This window comes from Streptopelia decaocto, assembly GCF_964273445.1.
Source record: "Streptopelia decaocto genome assembly, chromosome: 24".
NCBI lineage: Eukaryota > Metazoa > Chordata > Aves > Columbiformes > Columbidae > Streptopelia > Streptopelia decaocto.
Window position 1 is genome coordinate 981,479 of NC_138679.1, and position 19,908 is coordinate 1,001,386.

At 68.5% G+C, this 19,908-nt stretch overlaps 3 protein-coding genes across 4 annotated transcripts; 1 reads left to right on the plus strand and 2 right to left on the minus strand.

The window, feature by feature from the left end:
• Positions 1-82: 82 nt before the first annotated feature.
• LOC309449712 (uncharacterized protein) lies at positions 83-2,815 on the minus strand. Its single transcript, XM_082072042.1, has 3 exons — positions 2,751-2,815; positions 1,634-2,162; positions 83-889 (listed from the first exon to the last, which is right to left on the minus strand). The coding sequence occupies exons 2-3, from the start codon at positions 2,137-2,139 to the stop codon at positions 769-771; spliced, it is 627 nt and encodes a 208-aa protein (XP_081928168.1). The 5' UTR covers positions 2,140-2,162; positions 2,751-2,815; the 3' UTR covers positions 83-768.
• A 428-nt stretch (positions 2,816-3,243) lies between these two features.
• Positions 3,244-12,579, plus strand: SSBP4 (single stranded DNA binding protein 4). 2 transcript variants are annotated; one of them, XM_082071928.1, is made up of 18 exons: positions 3,244-3,464; positions 4,479-4,551; positions 4,687-4,748; positions 5,689-5,773; positions 8,294-8,383; positions 9,066-9,146; positions 9,279-9,338; positions 9,439-9,505; positions 9,613-9,683; positions 10,323-10,390; positions 10,523-10,568; positions 10,662-10,697; positions 10,792-10,846; positions 10,945-11,015; positions 11,107-11,185; positions 11,397-11,425; positions 12,099-12,200; positions 12,453-12,579. In XM_082071928.1, the coding sequence occupies exons 1-18, from the start codon at positions 3,409-3,411 to the stop codon at positions 12,480-12,482; spliced, it is 1,161 nt and encodes a 386-aa protein (XP_081928054.1). In that variant the 5' UTR covers positions 3,244-3,408; the 3' UTR covers positions 12,483-12,579. The 2 variants fall into 2 exon arrangements, with proteins under 2 accessions (XP_081928054.1, XP_081928055.1); XM_082071929.1 differs by lacking the exon at positions 9,066-9,146.
• A 1,299-nt stretch (positions 12,580-13,878) lies between these two features.
• ISYNA1 (inositol-3-phosphate synthase 1) lies at positions 13,879-18,088 on the minus strand. Its single transcript, XM_082071927.1, has 11 exons — positions 17,979-18,088; positions 16,991-17,115; positions 16,738-16,899; positions 16,429-16,558; positions 16,162-16,355; positions 15,922-16,071; positions 15,629-15,844; positions 15,387-15,551; positions 15,193-15,306; positions 14,907-15,124; positions 13,879-14,225 (listed from the first exon to the last, which is right to left on the minus strand). The coding sequence occupies exons 2-11, from the start codon at positions 17,102-17,104 to the stop codon at positions 14,015-14,017; spliced, it is 1,674 nt and encodes a 557-aa protein (XP_081928053.1). The 5' UTR covers positions 17,105-17,115; positions 17,979-18,088; the 3' UTR covers positions 13,879-14,014.
• Positions 18,089-19,908: the final 1,820 nt, after the last annotated feature.

Below are 19,908 nucleotides of genomic sequence, written 5' to 3' on the forward strand. Positions count from 1 at the left end.
TTTCTCCAGGGCCCTCCAGCTTTGGGACAACCACCCCATGTCCTGCGCGGGGCTCCCAGCAGACCATGAGCTACGCAGGTAATTTAAGGTAATTAAACCATTTAATGGGGCGTCACGAGGGCTGGAGCTCAGGGGACCCAGGCAGAGCAGCGGGGACACCAGGACAAGCCCCGGGGGTCCCCATGTCCCCAGGCTGCGACCCCCTTGGGCTGCACAGCCCAACAGCGCCGGGCTCAGGGATTTTGCCGAGAGCATTAAAAAGTAAAACGGCATTTTGTTCCGTTCCCAAAACTGGCAGATTTAGCAGGAAAAGGGGAGGGTGCAGGTGACCCGGTGCCCGGATGTCCCCAACTGCCAAGATGTCCCCAAGTGCACGTGCGCCGTGCAACTCGCCATCAGCAGCCGAAAGGGGAAGAGGAACCGGGGGCCGCGGTCACCCCGCACACCCCCCCTTTCCGGGGTGGCCCCACACGTGTCCCCAGCCAAGACGCTCTGGCAGATGCTGTGACAAGGTGACCCTGCGGTCGGTGGCCACCAGCCCCGGGAGGACACGTTCCCTATGGTGGGAACTAGGGCAAAAGTGGGGGTTGATTAAAATACCCCCCCCGAGAGAGGTGTCCTTGGCAGGATGAGTGCGTGGGGACACGTGTCCCTGTCCCAGCCATGGGGAGGGCCCACCCCCGTCCCCTCTGGGCTGGGGGGACACCAGGGTAGAGTCAGGGGGAGTCAAAGTGTCACCCCCACAGTGCCCGCCGGCTCCCCGGCCCCTCACTGGTCGGGGACAATGTAGATGTCCTCGGGGGGTCTCCGCGTGTTGGCGTAGATGGGCTGGTCCCCGGGGACTGACTCGCTCTCCAGGAAATAGTCATCGTCTGCTGGGACCTGGGGCCTGGGGAGGGGACAGAGGGGTGACACTGTGCCTCGGTGATGGGGGGTCAGGGGTGGCCGGTCCCCGATGGGGAACCAAATGTCACGGGGTGGCTCTGGGGATGCGGGTGGGGAAAAGGCCTCAGCCCCAGCAAGTGGCTGGGTCTTGGGGAGGGGACAGCATGGGATGGGTGGCACTGTGGGGGGGTGGCACTGGGGGGGGGTGGTATGGGACAGCACAGCATGGGATGGCATGGGGTGGGATGGCATGGGGTGGGATGGATGGGATGGGATGGGGTGGGATGGGATGGGGTGGGATGGGATGGCATGGGGTGGGATGGCATGGGGTGGGATGGATGGGATGGAAGGGGGTGGGATGGCATGGGGAGGGATGGATGGGATGGGATGGGATGGGATGGGATGGGATGGGATGGGATGGGGTGGGATGGGATGGCATGGGGTGGGATGGATGGGATGGAAGGGGGTGGGATGGATGGGATGGGGTGGGATGAATGGGATGGGATGGGGTGGGATGAGATGGGATGGGATGGATGGGATGGGATGGATGGGATGGGATGGATGGGATGAGATGGGATGGGATGGATGGGATGGGATGGATGGGATGGGATGGATGGGATGGGATGGATGGGATGGATGGGATGGGATGGATGGGATGGCCCAACAGGAGCTGGCTGGGCTGGGACACCGCGGCACCGTCCAGCCCAGACGGGAGGGGCCGGGCCCCGTCCCACAGCCGGTCCCTCACCCGTGCGGCTCCTCCCGCCACCGCGGCGTCCAGCCCTGGCCGGCGCAGCGGCTCACGAACACGTTCTCATACTCGGGCGCGGTGCCGGCGTCGCTGCCACCGACCTCATCGCTCCGGCTGATGTAGTGGGGCTGCCCCAGGCCCGCGGGGGGCTCCTGCTTCCCCCACTCCACGCCGGCGGACGCCGCTTTCCTCCGCCGGTAGCAAAGCACGGCGGTGGCCGCCAGCAGCACGGCCGCCCCGCCGGCCGCCCCGGCCGCCCCGGCCACCAGCCCCACGCTGCCCCCGCACTCCCGGGCGTGAAAATCGGTGACATTGAGGAGGTGGCCCTGGGCCGTGAGGCAGTGGCAGGGGGACACGGTGCAGTTGTGGGGGGCGCAGGAGCAGGGGGCCGGGGCGCTGCCCAGCGCGTCGCAGCCCCACAGCAAAGCCAAGGGCTGCAGCAGCAGCAGCAGCAGCAGCAGAGGGGACGTGGGGGGACACATGGGGGCTGCAGGGTGACCCATGGCCGCTCCACCCCGCCAGGCGCCTGGGGGAGAAACACGGGGGTCAGCAACACCCGCCCGCGCGGACCCCCAACTCCCCCTCCCAGTGCAAACCAGCGCAGCCCAGTCTGCCCCCCCCCCGCTCCCTCTCGCCCCCGGGGTGCAGGGGGTGATTCGCTGCCCCCCCAGCCCCAGCACCCCAACTTGCCTGCGCTCCGGCCGCCTCTCTGGCGCAGGCGGGGGTGCGGGAAGAGGAACAGGCGGGTCCCAATGTCCCGTGTCACCCTGCCAGGGCGTCACCGGCCCCGGGTGGGGCAGGGGGCAGTACCCCCCCCAGCACCCTTCCGGCCCCCCGGCCCTCCCCGGGGTGCTGCTCCGAGCCCCCGAGCCGCGCCGGGGCAGCTCCCGGTCCGGGCTCCGCGCGTGGGGGTGTCCGTGGCCCCTGGGTGTCCCCACCCCGCTGTTCTCCATGGCCGCATCCCCCCGTGTCCGCCACTCCTGTCAGTGTCCCCCAAGGCCACCACGTTCGTGTCCCTCCTCCCGTGTCCGTGTCTCTCCGTGCCCACCCTCTCACGTCCCTGTGTCCACCCTGTCCACGTCCGCCCCCTGGTGTCCGTGTCTCCCCCTCTCACATCCACGGCCGCGTGCCCATCGTGTCCGTGTCCATCCCCTCGTGTTCGTGTCCACGCACGTCCACCCCTCCACATCCGTGTCCCTCCGAGTCCCGCCTCGTGTCCGTGTCCCCCTTGTGTCCACCCCCTCGTGTCTGTGTCCCTCCATGTCCACCCCCTCGTGTCCGTGTCGCTCTGTGACCACCGTCTCCGTATCCACCGACCCATCCTCCCTCCTCTCCGTGTCCCCCCGTGTCCCCTATCTCCGTGCCCACTCCCCCCAGCCCCCGTGCACCTCCATGTCCCCCCCTCGCCTCCGTGTCCCCCCTCTCGTGTCCGTGTCCCGCTGTGTCCATATCCATCCCCTCGTGTCCCTGTCCCTCCGCGCGCCCCCTTTCTCCTCCATCCCCGGGTGTCCCCACCACCGCGGGCCCCGTTGCCATCGCCCTTTTAAGAGCGGCAGGCGCGGGCGGGGGGGGGCGGGCGGTGTTGCTGGAACAGCCGCGCGGGGGGAGGCGGCGGCGCGCGGGGACCCCCGGCCCGGCGCGGCGGTTTCAAGCTCCCCCGCGGGTGCGCGGCCGGAGCCGCCGGGGCCGGGGCCGGGGCCGGGATGGCGGCGGGGGGGAACCGGGAGCGGGGCCGGGGCCGCTGACAGCCGGGACCGCGCCGCCGCCCCAGCATGTACGCCAAGGGCAAGGGCTCCGGCGTGCCCTCGGACGGCCAGGCCCGCGAGAAGTGAGTGCGGCGGCGGCGGGGGGCGGGAGCGGGGCCGGGGGGCGCGGAAGTTTGCCGGGGCGGCCGCCGGGGGAGCGGGGACGGGACGGGAGGTTGGGGGGGTCGGAGGGGCGGGCGGACCCCCCCGCGGCCCCGCCCCGCCGGGAAGCACCGGCAGCCGCCGCGGGGCAGCGGGAGTCGGCGGGTTCGGCCGGACAGCGGGGCCACCGGGAGACGCGATGTCCCCGGGGCAGCGGGGGCGGTGATGTCTACCCGGGCAGTTCCCGGGGCACCGGGGGCGGTGATGTCTACCCGGGCAGTTCCCGGGGCAGCGGGGGCGGTGATGTCTACCCGGGCAGTTCCCGGGGCACCGGGGGCGGTGATGGTCCCCCCGGCCGTTCCATCCCCCTGGGCACCGGGAGCGTGACCCCGCATCCCGGCGCTGTCCCCGTCCCCACCGGGGCTTGCGGCCACCGGTGTCCCCGGCAGGGGCTTCATCCATCCCGGAGCCGGGAGGCTGCAGCCCCCCACGGTCCCCCCAGGCCCGGCCACCCCCGCGGGTCCCGTTTCCCGCTGCCAGGGGGTGATGGAGCACCGGGAGCAGCGTCCCCCGGAGGGTCCCCAAGCAGGGGACACCCAGGCTGTCACTCACCCCTCGGCCACATCGTGCGTGGGATGTGTCACCCGTCCCTGACTCATCCCGGCGCTGAGAACCGGGGTGGCCCCCCCCGGGCATGGGACCGCTTGCTGTGGGCTGGTGTCACCCGTGGGACTCTCTGTCATCGTGATGCCCGTGGGGGGTCCCTGCTGGGAGGTGACGTCGAATCCCCCTTGTTAATTCCGCACTTATTTAACGGGGGCTCCATCCTGACCGTCCCCCAGTGTCACTCGGTGTCCCCCCCTTTTGGGGTGTGTGGGATGGGGTGTCACTGTCCCGCTTGCTGCGGGGATGCTGTCACTGCAGCAGGGGCACCCTGGGGACAGTGGGTCCCTGGGGTGGCCGTGACACCCATCCCTGTCCCCGTGTCCCCGCAGGCTGGCTCTGTACGTCTACGAGTACCTGCTGCACGTGGGGGCCCAGAAATCAGCGCAGACCTTCCTGTCGGAGGTAAGCGGGGGGGCAGCACCTCCCGGGCCCCCAGCCCATGGATTTGGGGCTCTGCAGTCCCCCCGGAGTCCATCCCTGGGCTGTCAGGCCTGGGAAGGCGATGCCTGACCCCCCCCCCGTGCCCCCTCTCCGCAGATCCGATGGGAGAAGAACATCACGCTGGGGGAGCCCCCCGGCTTCCTGCATTCCTGGTGGTGGTGAGTTGGGGGGGGGGGCTGGGAGTGGGATTGGGCCCCCCCTCACCCCCCCATAGCTCTGGTGCTGGGATTGGGACCCCCCCCCATCCCCACGCTGCTGCCACATCACTTTGTACCCCATAAACCTGCCGCTCTGCTTTTCCCATCAGCGGTTTCGGGGGGGTACATCCCCACCCCCCGCCTGGCCCCTCCAGATGGATCCAATTTGGCACCAAGCGTGGGGCGAGGGGGGGGGTCCCAGCCTATGGCTGGACCCCCTGCACTGGGGGGGCCCCAGCAGAGCACCCTGAGGGGGGGATGTTGATGCTGGGGGGGGCGGGGGGGTCAAACTGGGGGTGTCACCCCAGCTGGTGGGTGCAGGATGTGGCCGTGCTGGGCGCCGCGGTGCCGCCGCATGTGGCCATTTCCAATAAATGATTAGTTGGTGATTTATTGGGGGGGGACAACACGGTGCTTTCCAGGCCTTTAACCCTCCCACTGCCAGTGCCCGGCCACTGCACCCGAAATCCGGGGGGGCACCCAGAAATAGTGCTGGGACACACACACACCCCCCCACCAGCCCCTCCTCTGTCCCGTTCCCCCCTCAACACCCGGCGGGGGGGCAGGGGCGGCCGGACCCCCCCATCCCGCCCCGGGATGCTGCAGCCTGATGTAAAGTCCCAGGAATTTGGGCTCCGGCCGTAGCGACCGTTTCCAGGGAAAACAGGCGGCAGCGCCGGAGCCGGGAGGCCCCGCCGCACCGGGGTGGGGGGACACACGGACAGACAGACATCGCTGTCCCCCCAGCCATCGCTGCCCCCACCCTCCAGCCATCATCGACACGAGCGTGAGCAGGCTCAGCGACAGCGGGGGATGCGCTGGGGGCACGGGGGGGATGGTGGCGGGGGGGAAACACAGGGATGGGTGCTGGGGGGTCCTGACCTGTTGTCCCCCCCTCCAGCGTCTTCTGGGACCTGTACTGTGCTGCTCCCGACCGCCGGGAAACCTGCGAGCACTCCAGCGAGGCCAAAGCCTTCCATGACTATGTGAGTACGGGGGGCTCTGTGCCCCCCCTGACGCTGCCCCCGTCAGTGAGACCCCCCCCGTGCCGAGGGCCCGGCGGTGGGGGGGTTAATGCCCGTGCTGCCAGCCCTGGCCTCGCTGGTGCGGCCTGACCTATTTTGCAGGGCAGCGTGGGGGGGGTAATCCCTGCAGCCCTGGCTCAGCCCCCCACCCGGGGACCCCAGCTTGCCCCCGTGTGCCCATCCCCCCCATGGGGACAGGGGCCACCCCCCCATCCAACCCCATCCCACAGCTTGGGCAGAGTAACAGGCTCTCGCTTGCCAACTGGAGGCACGCTGGGGGGGTTGGGGTCTCCCCCGCCTCACCCTGTGCCCCGGGGTCACCATGGTCCTGGGACTCGGTGACGCCCCCCCTCACCAGTGTGACCCCCCCCGACCAGCGGCTCCACTGCTGATCGCTGCCTTGGGCGAGTTAATCATTGGCACAGAGTCAACAGCCTGCGGGGCTGCGGGTGGGTGGGGGGACACGGGGGGTGGCAGGAGGGGAACCAGGTCCTGGGGCAGCAGGGTCCAGTAGTGGGGGGGACTGGGGGACACCGTGCTCCGGGATGGGGGCGGTTCTGGCGCCCAGGGATGCAGGATGCTGTGGGGTCCACAGGGATGCGGGATGCTGTGGGATGCAGGATGCTGCAGGATGCTGCGGGATGTGGGATGCAGGATGCTGTGGGATGCAGGATGCTGTGGGATGCGGGATGATGCAGGATGCTGTGGGATGCGGGACGATGCAGGATGCTGCGGGATGCGGGATGGTGCAGGATGCTGTGGGATGCAGGATGATGCAGGATGCTGTGGGATGCAGGATGTTGCGGGATGCTGTGGGATGTTGCGGGATGCAGGATGCTGCAGGATGCTGTGGGGCAAGCGGTGCTGTGCCTCGGGGGATGCTGTGGGGGCTGCAGGATGCTGCGGTTTCCATGGTAAAGGGGGATGCCGGATGCTGCGGGGTCCCCACTGCTGGGGGATGTGGGTGCTGGGGACACGCGGTGCCCTGGGGCTCGGGCTGCTGGGGGACATGAGAGGCCCCAGGGGACACGGTGCCCCCCACCCCCGCAGCGGCGCCAGAGCTGCTCCCACCCGCACCCGCCCCGGGTGCTCAGCACCCCCAGGAGCACCAATCCGGGGGGGGGTTGACCAGGCCACCTGTCACCAGCGCGGGGACAGTGGGTCCACATGGGCGCGTGTGGGCACGCATGTGCCTGCGCCAGCAGCGCGGGGGCTGCCGGGGCTGCAGCAGGGCCCCCCCCGCCACCCCCGGCCCCCGGCGCGGCACAGAGCTGATTTCCATGCTGGAATTAATGAGGCTGCCGGTGCGGTGACGCCGGGGACGTGGCGCGGGTCAGGCCGCGTTGCCATGGCAGTGCTGCCTGGCAGGCAGAGCGGGGACCGCTGGGGGGGAACCACAGCTCCCACCCCCCCATTGCACCCCATGGCACAGCCGTGTCCCCATCCCGGTGCCAAACCCGTCCCCACGGCGCAGTCAGGCCTCCCTGGTGTGGGGCGGGTGGCCCTCGCCGCCCCCATGGCTGCTGTTTAGCCACCCCCACTCGAGGTGCATGGGGACCCCCCCACGAGCATCGCTGGGACAGTGACGTCCCCATCACTGGGGGGTCTGGCCTGTGCATGGCAGCAGGGAGAGCAGGGACAGCAGCATTTTGGGGTCCCCCCCATGGTGCGGAGGTGTGGGGACCCCCCCAGCCTGCATCCCCCTTGTCCCCCCCATCCTGTTTTCTTCCTCCTGACCTTGAGGCTGCAGGAGGAGCCGAAACTCCCCCACCTGTTGCCATGGCAACTCTGCATTGCTGAGTGGCGGGGGGGCCCCAATTCGGTCCCACCATGGTGGGGGGGCAGCACATTACCCGTGCTCCCCCCCCCAGGCAAAGCTGTGGCCCATGTGCATGGTGCGATGTGTGACCCATGGGACCCTCCCCTTTCCCCTCAACCCCATTTCCACCCCAGCAGCACCCATGGGTGCCCCCACCCCATCCCCCATCACTGGGTGATGCCCCTTTCAAACGCAGCCAGGGCCCCTTCTCCCTGCAGGGCTGGGGGGGCCGTGGGGCAGCGGGGGGCCCCCCGGGTGGAGGGGGCAGTGCGAGGTCCCCCCCTTTCTCCTCCCCTCCAAATTGAAACCAGTTGTGGCGGAGGGGCCGAGCCGGAAAACCGGCACATTCCTTCCCTTAACAGCTCCCCCCGGACGGGGCCGGCAGGCGGGGGGGGCCGGGGCCCCCTGCCCGCGCCCCCCAGCCCCCTCGGGGTCCCCCCAGGCCTGGCCTCACCCCCCCTAGCCCCCCTCAGTTTGGTTAGGAGGGGCTGGCACCGGGTTCTCCCCGCGCTGCCCTCTTGCTCGCACAGGGTTTGCTTGGGGTCACCGCGGTGGCTTCGTGGCTGGTTGGGGACATGGGAACAAGGTGGCCCCGGGGCTGTGGCGGGGGGGGGACGGTCTGTGCTGACCCCCCCCGGTGCTGAGCTCCCCTCTCCCCACAGAGCGCGGCGGCGGCGCCCAGCCCGGTGATGGGGAACCTGCCCCCCGGCGAGGGGATGCCGGGGGGGCCCATGCCCCCCGCCTTCTTTCAGGTACCTGTCCGCACCGCGCGTGGGGTCCGGGGGAGCGCGGTGGTCACAGGGGTCTCATCCTGCCTGTGCACGTGTGTGTGGGACTGTCCACGTGTGAGCTGGCGTGTGCACGTGTGTGTGTGCACGTGTATGTGTGTACATGCGTGTACACGTGCAGGTATGTGCGTGTGCACACACGTGAGCACGGCGTGTTGGGGTGTGGGGTCCGAGTGTGCCCGTGTGTCCCCGCAGAGCTCTGCGTGACGCAGGCGTGTGCACGGGCACCGTGAGCGTGCAAAACGTGAGTGTGAGCACAGGTGTGTGTCTAGATGTATATGTCTGAGAGCACACGTGTACATATCTGTGCAAACACATGTATGTGAGAGCGCACACGTGTGTGTGTGCAAACTTGTACGTGTGAGAGCACACGTGTGAACACACGTGTGCCAGGCTCCGTTGTGCCCCAGTTGTGCTCCCCCCACGTTTGCACGACCTTACCGTGTGCACACGCCCGTGCCCGTGTGCAGCCGGGGGGGGGTTACACAAGCCAGACCCCCCAGCACAGCCAGACACCCCCATCCCCCTGGTGCTGCCCTCTCAGCCCCATGTGCCCCCAACACCCCCCACTGGGGTGCTCCCCCCAGGCCGCTGCACCCCCTCCCCAGGCCCTCCCGCCCATAACCGTGTTTTATTTCTCTTGAAGGGACCCGCGGGCTCTCAGCCATCGCCCCACGCCCAACCTCCGCCCCACAACCCCCCCCCCATGCTGGGGCCGCACAGCCAGGTAAGGCCGGGCACAGCCCGGCTGCCCCCCCCAGTGCCCGCAGGAGAGCCCCGCACCCCCCAGCCCCCCCAGGGTGACACCACAGCCCCCCCAGCCCCGGTTCCCCCCCCGCTAACGCTCCCTCTCTTGCAGCCCTTCATGTCCCCCCGCTACCCCGGTGGCCCCCGGGGTCCCCTCCGGATGCCGAACCAGGTGAGGATCTGACCCCCCCCCTCCCCCAATGCCAAAATGGGTGCAGACCCCTCTGGGTGGGGTCCTGCAGCACCCTGACCGGTGTCCCCCCCGCCCGCAGCCCCCCGTGGGTGTCCCCGGCTCCCAGCCGCTGCTGCCCAACGCCATGGATCCCGCTCGGTCACAGGGTGAGTCGGGGGGTCCCTGTCCCCGTGTCCCTGTCCCCCCACACTTCCCAGGTTGGGGGGGGTGGTGCTGAGGGGTCTCACGCCTCCCCCCCAACTCCTGTGCACAGGGCATCCCGGCATGGGGGGCCCGATGCAGCGCATGAACCCCCCGCGAGGCATGGCCGGCATGGCCCCCCAGGTGAGGGGACGGGGATGTGGGGACAGGTTACAGGCATGGGGACGGGGATACAGGATGGGAATGGGGTTGGGGACAGGGATACAGTGATGGGAATGGGATTTGGGACAGGGATACAGGGACGGGAATGGGGGTGGGGATAAGGACGGGGACAGGGAGACAAGATGGGAATGAGGATACGGGATGGGAATGGGATTTGGGACAGGGATACAGTGATGGGAACAGGGATATGGAATGGGAATGGGATTGGGCACAGGGATCTGGGGATGGGGACGGGGATACAAGATGGGAATGGGATTTGGGATAGGGATACAGGGATGGGAATGGGATTGGGGACAGGGATAGGAATGGGATTGGGGACAGGGATGGGGACAGGGATACAAGATGGGAATGGGATTGGGGACAGGGATACAGGGTGGGAATGAGGATATGGGAGGGGATTGGGATTCGGGACAGGGAGGGGGACAGGAATACAAGGTTGTGAGTGGGATTTGGGACATGGATACAGGAATGGGATTTGGGACAGGGATACAGGGTGGGAATGGAGTTGAGGACAGGGATACAGGGATGGGGCTGGGAACAAGGAGACAGGGGGACAGGGATGGGGACAGGGACGTCCCTGACCCCCCGCTCTCCCCGCAGACCTACGGCAGCGGGATGCGTCCCCCCCCCAGCTCGCTGGCCGGCCCCGGCATCCCCGCCATGAACATGTAAGGAACCAGCCCCGCCATGTGCCCCACCCCCAGTGCTGGGCAGGGGGGGCTCGGTAGCTGCGCAGGGTGGGGGGGACACCGGCAGGACCCCCCCCACTTCCATCCTCAACTGTCCCCATTGCCTTGCAGGGGCCCTGGTGGCCGCGGGCCGTGGCCAAACCCCAATGCCAACTCTGTAAGTCACGGGGGGGACACCTGGAGGGCCTGGGGACATGGGGGTGCTGGCGCTGTGCCCCCCCCATGCTGACCCCTCCTTGTGTCCCCACAGATCGCCTACTCCTCCTCGTCCCCTGGGAACTATGTGGTGAGTATCGGGGTGCGTGGCCGGGGGGGGGCTGTGCTGCGGCAAACCCGCTGTGGCCCCCCCCAAAACCCCCCTCTTTCCTCTCCCCACCCAGGGCCCCCCCGGGGGTGGTGGCCCCCCCGGCACCCCCATACTGCCCAGCCCGGGAGGTGAGTGTGCGTGGGGACGAGGCGCAGAGGTGGGGACATTGCGGGGGAGAGGGGAATTTGGGGTGTCACCCTCACCCCCCAACATGTGTCCCCCCCAGATTCCACCAACTCCAGTGAGAACATGTACACCATGATGAACCCCATCGGGCCCGGGGGGAACCGGCCGAACGTGAGTGACGGGGATGGGGGGGCATGGGGGGGTTGTGGGAGGGGTTTGACCCCCCCCAATCCATTTTTCACCCCCCCCGCTTTTCTTCCAGTTCCCGATGGGGCCCGGACCGGAGGGGCCCATGGGTGCCATGAGCGCGATGGAGCCGCATCACATGAACGGATCGTTAGGTGGGTGCCCCCTCCCGCCCCCAAAACCCCGCTCTGGCCGTGGGGGGGGTTCTCCTGCCCCCCCCCGCACCTGGGGGTGTCCTCAGCCCATGTGGCCTCGTCCCACGGCCCGTGAGCTCCATCTGCGGGCGGCCGCGCTGCGTGCAGGGCCCGCCATGGCGGGGGGGGCACGCGGCGGGGGGGCACTAACGCGCTGCTGTCACCCCCGCAGGCTCCGGGGACATGGACGGGCTGCCAAAGGTGGGTGTGGGGACCCCGATCCCCGTGGGTGGGGACCCCCCCTGCACTGGGACCCCCCCATGCACTGGGACACCATTTATTGAGACCCCATGTACACTGAGACCACCTCCCATTTACTGGGCCCCCACCCATTGATTGGGACACACCCATTAATTGGGACACACCTGTTAATTGGGACACACCCCCTCTCTATTTACTGGGACACACCTGTTGATTGGGACACACCCATGGATGGGGACACCCCCCTCCCTATTTATCGGGACCCCATTTACTGGGATCTCTCACTGTTTTTTGGGATCTCATTTACTGGGATGCCCCCCCATGCACTGGGACACCCCCAAATAATTAGGACCCCCCCCCCATTTACTGGGACCCCCATTTATTGGGACCCACCCCCATGCACTGGGACCCCCTGCTATTTATAGGGACCCCTCCATTTACTGGGACCCCATTTATTGGGACCCCCCCATGCACTGGGACCACCCGCTATTTATTGGGACCCCATGCACTGGGACCCCCCCTGATTACTGGGGTCCCATTTACTGTCCCCTCATGCACTGAGACCCCCCGTCGCCATGCACCAGGACCCCATGCACCAGTCCCAACCCTCCTACCCCAGGACCCCCCCCCATTCCCCATCCCCACTAACGTTTGTTTTTCCTCCCCCCCCCAGAGCTCCCCCAGTAACCTGGGGGCCCTGAGCAACCCCCCCGGCACCCCCCGGGACGACGCCGAACTGAGCAGCAATTTCTTAAACCCCTTCCAAAGCGACAGCGTAAGGGACCCCCGGGGGGGCCGGCGGCGAGGGCGGGGGGCCCGGGGGGGGCGCGGCAGCCGGGGCCGGGGGGGTTCGACACCCAAATCCCTATGGCAAAGCGACCCCCCCACCCCCATTCCAGCGGGGGGCTCTTCGCCTTGGCCGAGCGGCCGGGAGGCGTGATGTGGGGGGGGGGCAGTGGTGGTTGTGCCCCCCCCCCGTGTGCCCCCCCCCATCCCGTTAACCCTCCGGTGTCTCCGCTCTCTCTAGTACTCGCCCAGCATGACAATGAGCGTGTGAGCCCAGCGCCGAGGCCGCCGACAGCCAGACGAGAGAAAACAATTAATAATAATTACCGACACCCCCCCGCAGCCCCCCCCAGCAGCCCCCCCCCCCCCAACACTAAACGAGAAGAAAAAAATTAATAATAATTATAAATAAGTCACGTGACTTATTGACTGCCCACCCGCCTCCGGGGAGGGACCCCCAAGCGCTGGGACCCCCTCCCCAGCACTGGGACCCCCCCCCAACACAGATTTCCAACCCCCCAGTGTTGGGGCAGGTGCTGGAGTTGGGGGGGGGCACAGATTGGGGGGTTTTGACCACCCCCCTGCCTTGTGTATGGGGGGGTGATTTTTTCGTTTTTGGGGGGGGGGGAAGGGGGCATTCATGGCACTGTGCCCCCCCCCATGGCAGGCAGTGGCAGGAGGAGGATTTTTGGGGAGGGGGGGGTCCACGGCATTGTGCCCCCACCTGGCCTGGCCTGCTGCCCAACTGGGGCACATGCACTTAATTACAATTAGCTGGAATGCTAATGAGCGATGCCCCCCCCCCCCCAATCTGTGTGGGGCGCTCACCCCCTCCCAGTTCTCCCCGTGCCCTACTGGGCATCCACACCCCCACACCCCCCCCACAAGGGGGGGGCCATAGCCACCCCCCAGCCCTGCCAAAGCCCTGGGGTGGGGGGGGCTGTCCTGCCAGCACAGCCCCCCCAAAGCCAGGGGCACCCCAGGTTGTGCTGGGGAGGGGGGGCCCAAGCCATACCCCCCCGTGGAGCCCCCCCCCCGCATAGGGCAGGCCCCAGTGCAGAGAGCAGCCCCCCCGGCCGCGGGGGTTCCCGGCCCCCCCGCCCTGTCTGTGTGCTCAGCCAGCACTGTGATCCCCGGCCCCCCCTCCCCGAGCGCCAGACCGGGCCCCCCCCGCCCCCCCCCAATAGGGACCACTTGTAAAACTTTAATATGAAGGAATTTTTTGTGTGTTTTTCTTTCTTTTTTGTTTTTTTCCTCTTTTATAACAGAAAGGACCTCAGACCCCCCCCAACCGCAGCGGCGCACCTCCCCCCCCCCCATACAGCCCCCATAGTCGTTCTGTGTAGGGACCCCCCCAATTTCTAGTCCCTTTAGAGCCCTTGTTGCTTCTCAAACCAAACGCGGGACATCCTCCCCCCCCACCAAAAAAAAAAAAAAGAAAAAAAAAAAGATAAAAAAAATAAAAAAAAATTAAAAACTCTCCCAAAACAACAAAAAATACCCCCCCCGCCCCCCCATCAATAAATGTAAGTTGATTTTTTTCAGAAGGCGCCGGCGTTCGGCTCTCGCTTCACCGGGGCTGGGGGGGCACAAGGAACCAGGCGAGACGGGGGGGGGCACGTGGTGTGTTCTGGGTTTATTTGCGGGTACAAAGCTTCACAGTTTCGAGTTCGGAGCCGGGGGCACCCAAGTGCTGGGGGGCGGGGGGGGACACGGGTTGTGGGTGTGTGTCCCCCCCAGCCCCTAAATCCACCCCCACCACCCCCTAAAAAGCTGCTATGAAATACAAACAGGTGCCCGCCCTTAGTCGGCCCCGTCGACGTGCAGGGGGGGGCCCGGCCGGGGGGGGGCGCTGGGGCTGGGGTGCCCGTTGAGCTGGGTGGCCCCCGGTGTCTTTTTGGGGGCGAGGGGGCAGGCGGCCCCCCCGGGACAGAAGCGCTTGGGGCTGGGGACCGGCCGCTGCATCTTGTGCTCCAGCAGCATGTGGTTCTGGGGGGGCAGCCCCAGGCAGGCCCTGGGGGGGGAGGAAAAAAGAGGGGGTGAGGGGTGGGCACCCCAGCACTGGGGATGGAACTGGGCACCCTGTGTGCTGGGAGACACTGGGACACACGGGGAACACCATGCGTGTGATACTGGGACTCACTGGGAGCCCCGTGTATCAGGCACTGGGACCCACTGGTGTAGGGGAGTCCCCTGGGCACTGGGACCCACTGGGAAGCCCATGCACTGGGCACTGGGACACACTGGTGGCACAGGCACCGAGCACCAGTACCCACCAGTACTGGGCACCAGGTTCTACTGGTGCTGGGTACCCAATAGTATTGGGCACCCAGAGGTACTGGGACCCACTGGTGTGGGGCACCCATGGGTACTGGGACCCACAGGTGTTTGGCACTAGGACCCTCTGGTGTTGGGCACCCGTGGGCATGGGGCACCCACAGGCACTGGGACCCACTGGTGTTGGGTACCAGGACCCACTGGTGTTGGGCACCTATGGGCACTGGCATCCACTGGTGTTGGGCACTGGGACCCGCTGGTGTTGGGCACCCATGGGCAGTGGGACCCACAGGCACTGGGACCCACTGGTGTTGGGCACCGGGACACTGTGAAGCACAGGGACACCTCCACCAGCCCTGGGTGCCCGCAGGGGCGGGTGGCAGGTGACCCCCAGGGCCGGGCGCCCCCTCCGCGGTACCTGAGGATGTTCTCGATGCAGCTGCGCTGGCGGAACAGCGCGTTGACCACGGGGGTGCCCTCGGGGACCAGCGGCGCCTTGCAGAGGAAGGCGACGATGGAGAGGACGCTGTGGAAGCCCTGGAACTCGGGGTCCCCCTCAGTGCAGAAGCTGATGCGCTGGCACAGCTCGGTCAGGATGGCCAGGTCCAGGATGATGGGGCTGGCCAGCAGCGAGTCCTGCGAGGGGCACACGGGGGTGAGCGACCCACCGGGGACGTGCCACCCCCCGGGGGACACCCACGCACCTCACAGGTGTTGTGGATGACGATGGTGTTGGTGCCGCCCATCATGATCTCCGACGTGTACTCGTCCAGCGCGCGCTTACTGTCCCCCACGTAGGGCACGTACTTGATCACCACCTGCCAAGCGACCCCTCGTCACCACCCTGTCCCCCCCGTCCCGTTGTCACCGCGTGTCCCCAACCTGGCCCCCAACTCACGCAGTGGTCGGGCTTGTCCTCGGGGCCGTAGAGGATGGGGTTGGCCTGGACCGTGTCGTCCACCACGTTGCTCTTGGAGATCTCCTTGGAGCGAAACTGCTGTGGGGCCGAGAGGTTCTTCCCGTCGTTGTTCCCCAGGTGGTTGTAGCTCACGATGGATGTTGTCTGGGCGGGGGGGTGCGCACAGGTCGCCCCATGTCACAGGCAGGTCCCCCACCTTGGGCCACCCTGTCCCCACGTACCTTGAGTCCGGCGCCCACCAAGAAGTCCACCAGCACCGACTTGAGCTTGGTCTGACCCGACTTGAAGTCGTCGCCGCAGATGAAGACGCGGCGCTGGGCGGCCAGTTCCACGGCCCCCGGCACGAAGGTGTTCTGGGGGGAGCCGTTGATGTAGGCGCAGCCCTCCAGGATGCTGGCCACCGCGAACAGCGTGGACGGGGACACCTCCAGGCCTTGCTGTGGGGACACAGGGAGGCTCAGCACCGCCAGGGTGGCCGTGTCACCGTCCCCGCTCCCCTCCCCTGTCCCCTGACCTCGATGGCCCGCAGCAGGTTGTCGGCGGTGTCGTTGAGCCCCGGTGTGACGTCGCAGAAGCGCTCCGTGTTGGCCGTCCAGAGGACAATGACTTTGTCCACCCCGCTGGTCTCCTTGAAGTCCCGGATGTCCCTGCGGATCTGCTGCACCTGGGATGCCACCCAAAGGGGACATGTCAGCACGCTGGCGTCCCCCCCGCTGCCTGTGTCCCCCCTCCAGCGCCACCACCCCGCCAGCACCTGCTCAGCCATGGACCCGCGCAGGACGTTGTCTGCTCGCTCCTCCTGGTTGGCGGCGATGAACTCGGGGATGTAGATGGAGGGTCGGGGCTTCATCTTCTCCAGGTAGGGCCAGAGCTGCTCCTGCAGCGGCCAGTCCAGCACCTCCGCCCGCCGCATGGCCTCGGCCAGGTTCAGCGAGGAGATGTCCCAGCCTGGGGACACAGGGTGACCAACCACTCAGGGTCCCCCCACGCCAGCGCCAGGTCCCCCCGGAGCCTGACCTACCATCAAAGACGATGTCGTTGGGGTGCACCATGGGCAGCAGGTCCCGGAAAGGCACGTAGACATCACCGGTGGGGCCGGTGCCCAGGCAGACGGTGGAGGCTTGGAGCAGGGACCCGTAGTAGTTGGCTTTCTGCCACGGAGAACATGAGGATGAAGCCACCAGCACAAGAGGGTCCCCAGCTCCCCCAAAACAGGGCGCTGGAGTTGCAGATCACCTCCATAGGAGCAGGGTAAAACTGGGGTGCAGGACCCAGGTGGAGAAGGGAGCAGCCGAGCTCTGTGTCACCATCCCCGCCACGGGACACCCACCTTGCGCCCCGTCTTGGTCATCCAGGACAACCCCAGCTTGTTGGCCAGCACGGCCGCCGTCACCGTCGTCCCGTTGTTGCCCCCCCAGCCCACCAGCATCACCCCCAGGCGAGGGACCTGCCGCCCCGTCCGGAAGGTGAAGCGGGTGGAGCACGGCCGCACCTGCAGAGCCGCAAGGGGGACAGAGAAGAGGGGACACGTGGGGACGAGCAGAACCGGCGCCGAGCCCCCCCCGCCAGCCCCCCGTCCCCACCTTGGTGACGCCGTTCTCGGCGCAGACGTGCACGGTGCTGTACGTGTACTTGGCCTCGATGAAGTCCTTGCTGTACGTGACGTCGGGGCTCTCCACAAGGAATGTCTCTGCCATTGTTCCCGGAGCTGGAATAGAAGGAAATGGGTGTCAGCCCGCAGGCCTGGCACGCCGGGCCCGGCCCCCCGCCCCGGCCGCCGCTCCTGCCAGGCTGTGCGCCGGTGGGGACCGCTGGCTCCGCGCCCCGGGCCGCCCAGCGCGGTGGCGGCGGTGGGGCGGCCGCCGTGCCCCCTTCCCACGGGGGGTGATCGTCCCCGCCCTGGACCCCCCCCGAGCTCGGGAACGCACTGAGAGCCCAGCGAGCCCGGAGGGTGCAGGGTCCCCGTCCTGCTCCGGGACTGTCCCTGCTGTCCCCTCCTCGGAGGTGGCAGGGCATAGGGGACAAGGGATGTACCCAGGGGACATGGGGTGTCCCTGTACCCCAGGGTGGCAGAGGGGACATGGGGACAAGGGCTGTCCCCACTCCCAGGGGTGCAGGGGATTTGGGGACGAGGCTGCCCTACACCCTGGGGCGACAGAGGATGTGGGGGACCCGGTGACACGGGCTGTCCCCGCTCCCCGGAGTGGCACAAGGGACATGGGGATAAGGGCTGTCCCTGCACCCTGGGGTGGCAAAGGGCACAGGGGACACGGGGACAGGGCTGTCCCAGAGGTCTGAGGTGGCAGAGCACGCAGGGGACACGGGGACACGGGATGGCCCTGCACGCTGGGGTGACAGAGGGGACACGGGGACAAGCGCTGACCCCGCCGTGTCCGGGGCCACACGATCTCGGGGGCGGCCCCGCTCCCCAAGGACCAAATCCCATCCGGACCGCCCCCGCCCTCCCCGCGGGCACCCACCGGACACCCCCCGGGCACTCACCGGACACCCACCGGACACCCCCCGGGCACTCACCGGACACCCACCGGATACTCACCGGGCACGACTCACCGGACACTCACCGGGCCGCGCTGGAGCCGCTGCCGGTGCTGCCCCGCAGGGGATGATGCGATCGTGGCCGCGGCCGCCCCGGCTCCCGCCGCTTAATCGGCTCCCAGGACCCGCCCCGCTCGCCGGCCCCGCCCACCCCAACCGCCCCCGCCCGCACGTGCCCCTCCGCCCCCGCGCCCCCCCGCGCGCTCCCGGTTGTCCCGCGGCAGGTGCGGGGCGGCCCCGGGTCCCGCCGGCGGCTCTTCCCGGGGGGGTCCGGGAGGTGAAGGCGGCGGGAGCGGCCGCTGACCCGGGAAGGGGAAGCGGCGCCGGGCCCGGGGCCCGGGACGGGCCCGGGGGGTCCCGCCGCCGCCTTCCGGCCATTGAGTGTCCCCAGCCGGCGGCTTCCTGCACCCTGCGCCTTCCCACGGGCACCGGCCCACGGGCACCGGCCCGCGGCGCTGCTCCCACGGTGCTGCCAGCCCCGCCCCGCCACCGGCATCCCGGCACCGCTGTCCTGCGGTCCCCAGCGCCCCAAAGCCACCAGCACCCCGGAGCCCCTGGCACCCCAAAGCCGCCGCCGTGGGCATCCTTGCACCGGTGTCCCGCAGCCAAGGGCACCAGCATCCCAGAGCCCCCAGCACCCCGAAGTCCCCGGCACCCTGCTGCTGGCAGCATGAGCATCTCAGCCCCGGCACCCTGCAGCCCCTGGCATGGGCACCCCCAAAAACCATGGCACCAGCACCCTGGCACCCCAGAGCCGCTGGCAGCCTGCAGCCCCTGGCACGGGCACCCCAAAGGTCACGGCACCAGCACCCTACAGCCCCCCACATGAGCACCCCAGAACCCCTGGCATCCACACCCCAGTATCCTGCAGCCCCCAGTGTGGGCACCCCAAAAACCACCTTGGCACCCCAGAGCCCCGGGCACCCTGCAGCCCCTGGCATGGGCACCCCAAAGGTGGTGGCAGTGGCAGCCTGCAGCCTCCCGTGTGCACCCCGCATTGCCCCGCAGCCCCACCCCGCTGCACCCCACATCTCAGCCATGGGAGCGGGGAGAAAAAGCAGCGAGGGGCCGGGGCTGGCACCCCGCTCCGCCACCCCCCGCGGCTCCGGCCGCCTTTCAATGGGCAGGACCCGCTTCAAAGGAGCCCCCGGAGCAGGAGCAACGCCCGGGCGGGTCCCGGCCCCTTCCCCACCCGCGCTCCCCGCAGACGTGGCGCGGACAGCTCGGCTCCGCCGCCGCCACCCACCGCCCGCCCGCGGCCCCGGCTCCGCGGGACGTTGGCATCGCCACCCGCCCTCCGGGCGGCCTGGACGGGACCCACCGGGGACAACGCCGGGGGCACCTGCCGGGAGCGGGGGGCGGCGGTGGGAGAGGCGGCGGTGGGCACGGGGGTGCCGGGGGGGCCGCGTCCGGCCCCTGTGGCCATGGAGGAACAATGATCCCTTGGTGCCGGGCGGGAGGACAAAACGAGCCCCGCGCTGGAATGCCAGTGCCTCAGCAAATTATTGAAACAAAAATAACATTTCTTTGTACAATAATCCTGGGGCGGGGAGGGTCCGGGCGGCGCTGCCAGGGGCCCAGAACTGGTATTTTTCCACTGCTTTTCCTTTTTTTTTTCTCTCTCTGCCCCCCTCCCATAACTCCCACCATTGTTCCTTCCCCCACTCCCTTCCCACTCCTCCCACGCTCGGCACCGCATGAGCGGGGGCTCCCTCGTTCCCCCCCCGCTCGCCCAACGCGCTCATGGGCCGCGAGCCCGGGCCGGCCGCCCAACGCGCCTTCGCTCCCCAGCTGCCGGGGGCTGGCGGGGGGCCAGGGCGGCCATAGCGACCGGCAATGGTGCCCGCGCCGTTCCAGGAGACCCCCCCTCCACCCCGGGAACGGGCATCCCAGCCACAAACCCCCCAGGAGCTGCCACCATGGCACAAACACCCCCGCGGTTCAT